This window comes from Euprymna scolopes, chromosome 12 (genome assembly GCF_053919585.1).
Source record: "Euprymna scolopes isolate OS-2025 chromosome 12, ASM5391958v1, whole genome shotgun sequence".
NCBI lineage: Eukaryota > Metazoa > Mollusca > Cephalopoda > Sepiida > Sepiolidae > Euprymna > Euprymna scolopes.
The window spans coordinates 64684185-64690679 of record NC_136493.1 but is presented as its reverse complement, the minus strand read 5'-3'; the positions used below and the strand labels follow the sequence as shown (position 1 = coordinate 64690679).

Genomic DNA, 6495 nt, shown 5'->3' with positions numbered 1-6495 from the left:
CATCATGAAAAAGAAAAAAAAAGCAAACAAAAAAAAAAAAAAAAAAAAAAAAAACAAAGCACAAAAAAAGCTGAACAGGCCAGGCGATTTTAGCAAATATGGCTAGAAGGACAGGCGTGATATTTTACAGGGCAACAAAAACCGAAAGAAAAGAAAACACATGTTTGTTTTACTTTCATAAAATTGAATGTAAAAGAAAAATTGGTTACGACTGGACTAAACAAACAGGATTCTATTCGTCATATACAATTTGGTATTTTAGACTTAGAAACTTTTTATGTTTCTTGTAATAACAGAAAAAGTACCAAAAGATGTAGCAAAAAGAAAAAAGGAGAAAAGAAATAAGTCAAATAAAAACGAATTTAAGAACAGCATGGAGTTGGTACATATTTTCTTTTTTTTCCAAACAATTTGTCCAACAGTTAAACGTGAACACCAGCAGTGACACATAACGACGATTGATTATTACAAGTCATCAACTCCAGAACTACAAAAAAAAAAAATAAATAAATAAATAAATCAAAGATAATCAAACAAAAGGATTGTTCACTGTATCTGACAAAGACATGCATTTAGAAATGCATGTTAAGTTTTGTGCTAATGTCGCACAAATATACTGTTGCATATGTTATGCTAACACATGCAACAGTCTGCATCTTTAAGAGACATACTTTTATTGAGTGTGTGTCTTTCCGTTGAAATATTACCCTTTTTCATGATGGACTACACATTACATGCTTGTGTGTCCTGAAAACAATATGATAAACTTGAAAAACTGTAGATGTTAGAAGACCCCAAAAATGAAAAAAAAAAAAATGATACCATAAAACCAGTCCTATTGAAATGATAACAGCTTTGAATAAAATGGGCGCGTGTTCCGTTGTTTTGTATGCTTTTTGAAGATATCTGAAAGCCAGCATTCTCTTAATTTTAGCAAATAAATCCAAATGCAAGCAGAAGATTTTGTCCATTTTCTTTTCAAGGAAAATTTGTATAGTTTTTTTTATTTTATTTCTAAGCATTTCTTTTTTCTTTGCTTCTTTAGTTTTCCATGAAGTGAAATATCATTGAATAAAAATACACAGAAGTTAGAAGGACAAATTAAACTACTTATTTTAACCTAGGGATTTATTTCTCCAAACGAGAGACTATTTTTTTTAAATTTTTTATTTTGATTTCATAATTCCAACCTGATTCTGAATTTTATCCTCTTCGGTGAAATAAACATAAAAGACAGATAAATTTAATTATTCTCAGTACAAAAGCTTTATCATTTGCAATTCCTTTGAAAACGTCCCTAAAACTTCAAATAAAATACTACTAGTAAATACATATATACATTCTTATATGCATATACATATACATAAACGTATATGTATACTGAGCATAAGCACTTCTTTATACACATTTTTATGTAATATTTTATATTATTACTTTAATATACATATATGTGCATACACTTACACTATGATAATATTACATAGGTAAACATGTGTTTACATTTTAGGTTTCATTTATACCTATACACTGTATATTTATCTAACGGTAAAAAATAAAATAAATATGATAAAGATGACAGGATAAACATCTCATAGATTGGAATTAATTTGTACTTTTTGATTTTTTTATGCTTTTTTTTAATTAAAAAACTGGGATAACTTCTTTTTTTGTCAATAACAACTGTGGACTTGTCAACAAGTAACAAAGTTAAGACTGTACAAAAATAAAGCCGCAGCAGGGTGAGAATCCAACACAACAGGGTGTGTCTTTTTCTTTCAGGTAATAATCCAAGCTGTAAACATGGGTGGAGTGCAGCCATGCTTATAGCAGCCTCAACGAAATAAGAGACACAAAAGGAAAGTAGTCACTAATAGCCGAGATACAGATGTTACATACAATGAACACGCGTTCGCACGCTGGGCAGAAGTTGAATCATAAGTTCCCTCAGGATTTTGTGATGTTGAAAAATCTGGTTTTCTGGGACTCGTATCCGAAACTGCAATAAAGAATTATCAGAGAAAAATGTTTAGTAAAAGCAATCACTTATGGTGCGTTTTGTGTGTTGATTCCACAATGTGGCACAAAGAAAAAAATAATGTGACACAATGTGACACAAAGAAAAAAATAATGTGACACAATGTGACACAAAGAAAAAAATGAAACAGTAAACATGCCTTCTTACATTGTTTTAAATAGAATTTCAAATGCTTCAATTGTGCCGTTCCTTTTCAAATTTAAATAAAGTAGGAGAATCAAATGGTCATTCAAACACAAACTTCTCAAACTGCACAGCTATCGTCCACTGTTTGTATTTGCTTCTCCACAAAAGCTAGATGTAATGTGTTCAGTTTAAAGTGGAGAAAATGCAGTTTCCCATAAATCGTCACTTTGGATCAAATATTAAAATTTTCTCAATTTAGAAGGCTGTTCCTATCCTTATTGAGGATAGAACTGATACTATACTCTGATTCGTACCTGAAAATGCAGAATAATCTTTCCATAAGTTTTAATAACTTTATTCTTGACCCTTTCTAATACATTTGCATTAGCAATGTTGAATTTGACCTTTAACTACATTCCATTGACTACATAAGATTAGCACCGAAAGGAAGAACATCTACCGTCTCACGACAGTGACATTCCCCCCTCCACCTCCACGAATGTGATGCAAAATAATTTTGACACTAGAAAATGTGCTTTTGTCTTGTATTTCATACGAGACAAAAGTAGTAGAACTTGTCAGCTTCTGACTTTCAAACATACAATATCCATGAATTTGTAACACATAAGATATTAAAAGTAATTGAGTTTGTAGTACATAAGATACTATAAGTACACTACAAAGAATACACTCTGAAGCAATTACAAATTTGTAATTTATTGATGACATTTTAATTATCTCTATAAACATTTCAAATGTAAAATGCAAAAAAAAAAACAAGAAAAACGATTAAATAATTTGTATATATTTACAATACTGGATTTTATACAATCTTTCCTTGTAAAAGAAAATTATATTACATTAAATTATTCCCCTAATTTAATCTATTTTCAATTAGTTTGTGCTTACAAATAATGATTCACTAAAATGAGTACAAAGGGAAATACTAAGTAATAATTAAAATATTAGCCTCTCGACTCATATTTTTTTCTATTGTTAATATTATTTGGCTACTTATAAAAATAAATTGCTTATGATTAATTTCACTCATTTAAGCAGTTCTATTCAAGAAAGTAAAGTACACTTCCAAAGTAGAGCAAAACTATTTTTCAAGAGGAAAGTTGCTCGATGTACTTCAATTAACTGAAATTTTCGCAACCATTTTTTTTTAGAATGATACGCTTATAGCATCTAAACATTCTCAGATGCATATTTGTAAAGATGGAAATATTAAAAAAATATTTTTCTTAGTATTTATTTTAACATTTTATATGATTTGTCTTATATTCCAGATAGTATTTTATCAAGTCCTCTTAGTGTTACATCATCAAAATATTAAAAGGAGAAATAATAGAATGAGCAGAATTTTTGTGAAGATTATGCATATAATTCACATACATGATTGAAGATTTTTTTTGTTTTATGCATTGTATTTCAAACTACATAAATTTAGCAACGTAAACTTCTTAGCAAAACAAAAACAAAAGTATTTCAAATACTTACAGTGAGTGTCAAGTGTTGGACTCTTTACACTCATTTTCGTTGGTGGACTTCTGCCCACTTTAGAATCAGCATAAATGAAAACTATATATTGAGTATTCTCCCGCAAATTGTTAAATCGGAACTTTGTTTGGTTCTGAAAAAAGATCAGAAAAATTGCATGAAAATAGTTTATTATTAGAATTCAATGAAAAATGGTAAATGACAGAATGATTCCAATGCAGACGTATTACACCCCCTCTCAGACCTCAAGGCCTGAAACGGGCACTCTTAGGGTCCTCGCTTATCAAATCAAAAGATTTCAGTTTCATGCAAACCGCATCTGCAGACATTATGTCCTCATTGACGTAAATGTCATCAATGTAAGCTGAAGTAGCTTTCACTATGGTTTCATCCTGTATCGAAATAGTTTAATAATAGCTGTCATATTTAAGGGTGCTATGTCTAGGCCAAAACCTAAGCATGTCCAACAATATCGTTTTCCCTTGATTATCACTGTCCGAAATGGCCACAGTGACTCATAAATCCATACCTGCCAGTAGGTTTTTTTCAAATCCAGCAGTGCTACATTACTCCCATAGTTTAGCGATGCACACATCTGTGTTTCCAGTGAAAACATCAACATGCTGACTCAATTCTTAATAATCCATTACGGGTCGAATTTTCTTTTTAGTAGTTTGCTCAATTCCATGAGTGGAATTAATCCTTTGGGTGGTCGTATACGTTTCGGTGGGTTTGGTATTAACCCTAACCCATATCAATCATCGTCTGAAGCTCTTCTTCATATGTAGCTTGATTCTTGGTAGAAATTGCAGAGCTGATCTGACGCATCGCTCATGGTTCACTTCCACCTTCCAGTCCTTTGTCAGCAAACATAGCGTAGAAGTGCTTTTTCTCAATAGAAATAGCTGCACAGACTTCTTCCCCTCTCCCAAGTGTTACACCTCCAGTGCTGTGATCATGACGCCTCTCAGTGCTAAAATTCTTTCTTCTTTTTTCTACGATCGACCCTTTGAAGAACGCACATATGCTAACAAAGTAAGTTACAAATTTCTCTACAAAAAAGATATATCTCCTGTTATTTCTATTATTGATTATGAATACATTAAGAGAAATGTATTTGTTGTAATAATTATTGATTATGTATGCTTTAAAGAGATGTATCTATTTGTTATTTCAATTATTGATTATGCATATATTATAAAGATGTACATATTTGTTATTCTAATTATCGAGTGTGTATATGTTAAAAAGATAAATCTTTTTTGTTATTTTATTGATTATGTATACATTAAAAAATGTATCTTTTTGTTATTTTTATGTATACATCGAAAAAGTGTAGGTTATTAATTTATTATTGGTTATGTATACATTAAAAAGGTGTATCTATTCGGTATTTTAATTAATCATTATGAATACATTAAAAAGATGCGTCTTTTTGTTATTTTAGTCATAAATTATGTATACAGTGAAAAGATGATTGTTTTGTTAATAAAATTATTGATTATGAATATATTAAAAAGGTGTATGAGGGACGTGCAATAAGTAATGCCCCTGACCCACTTCCCATAGCAGTAGAGCAACGAACCTTGGCACAGTTATTAGTCTTTCTCTACATAGGAACCACCCAGAGTTATGCATTTCTCCCATCGTTTTTGTAGACACCACAGGTTGGTCCTCCATCCACGATGTGACTTCAGAAATCAAGGCTGCATCATCTGGGAAACGCTTTCCTTTCAAAAACAACTTCATGGCTGGGAAGAGGTGTAAGTCAGAGGGTGCAAGGTCAGGGGAGTAGGGAGGATAGGGTATATTTCGTAACCACACGCCTATCCTTCCTCTGGCGACATGCGAGTTGTGGACCGGAGCATTATCCTGCAGGAGGAGGGTAACTTTGCTGATCTTGCCCTGCTTCTTGATTTTGATAGCTTCCCTTAATTTCCTCAAAAGTGAAGCATAATAGGCTCTTGTAATTGTGGTACCCTTTGCCAGGAAATCTGTCATCACTACTCCGTCCTAGTCCCAGAAGACTGTGAGCATGACCTTGCCATCAGAGGGTTGCACCCTTGCCTTCTTGGAGGTGGTGAGTCCAAGTGCTTCCACTGCATCAACTGAGCTTTGGTCTCTGGATCATAGTGATGGACCCAGGTTTTATCCTGTGTAATCAGTCTTTTGAAAAATTTTGACTCATCTTAGCACATCTCCAAATTCATCCCCGAGCACTCAACGTGTTCTCTCTGGAATGGTGTGAGCAACCTGGGAATCCATCTGGCAGACACCTTATGTATATGCTAATCTTGACATCTTAGGCTATTTGACGAATATTAATTCGCCGATCTTCCAAAATGGCAGCCTCAAATTGACGGACAGATACCTCATCAATTGCAGAAGGGGGGGACCAGGTCTGGGAGATGTTTTCACAGACTTCCGGCCATGTTTGAATTCACGATGCCAGTATTTTACAAGGTCATATGATGGGGCATTATCACCATAAGTTTCTTTCATTTCATCAAAAGTCTCCTGTTGTGTGCGTCCTTTCAAATACAAAAACCGAATCACTGCTCGACATTCAACAGGCTCTATTTTACACCTGACTCAGGTCAAACACCTGTAAAACAGAAACCACAATTAGCTCAGAGCTGTAATTTGCCACATAACCCATAGAGATAGAAATCATTGCACATGTAAAATTTCAGCTAGATCAGACAACTGGAAGTGGGTCAGGGCATTACTTATTGCACGCCCCTCGTATGTTTATGTTCTTTTAATTATTGATTATGTATACATTTAGGGGATGTATTTATTTGCTATTTTAATTATTAATTATTTGTACA

At 32.8% G+C, this 6495-nt stretch overlaps 1 protein-coding gene across 1 annotated transcript in view; it reads right to left on the bottom strand.

Moving 5' to 3' along the window:
* Positions 1-374: 374 nt before the first annotated feature.
* The window catches only part of LOC145291304 (anosmin-1-like), a 555266-nt gene continuing 549145 nt past the window's right edge, over positions 375-6495 (bottom strand). Inside the window, exons 14-15 of the mRNA XM_080137002.1 lie at positions 3665-3797; positions 375-1996 (exon numbers count right to left, since the gene is read on the bottom strand). Coding sequence (XP_079993128.1) covers positions 1833-1996; positions 3665-3797 — 297 coding nt within the window. The 3' untranslated portion in view covers positions 375-1832. The remainder of the gene's footprint in view (positions 1997-3664; positions 3798-6495) is intronic.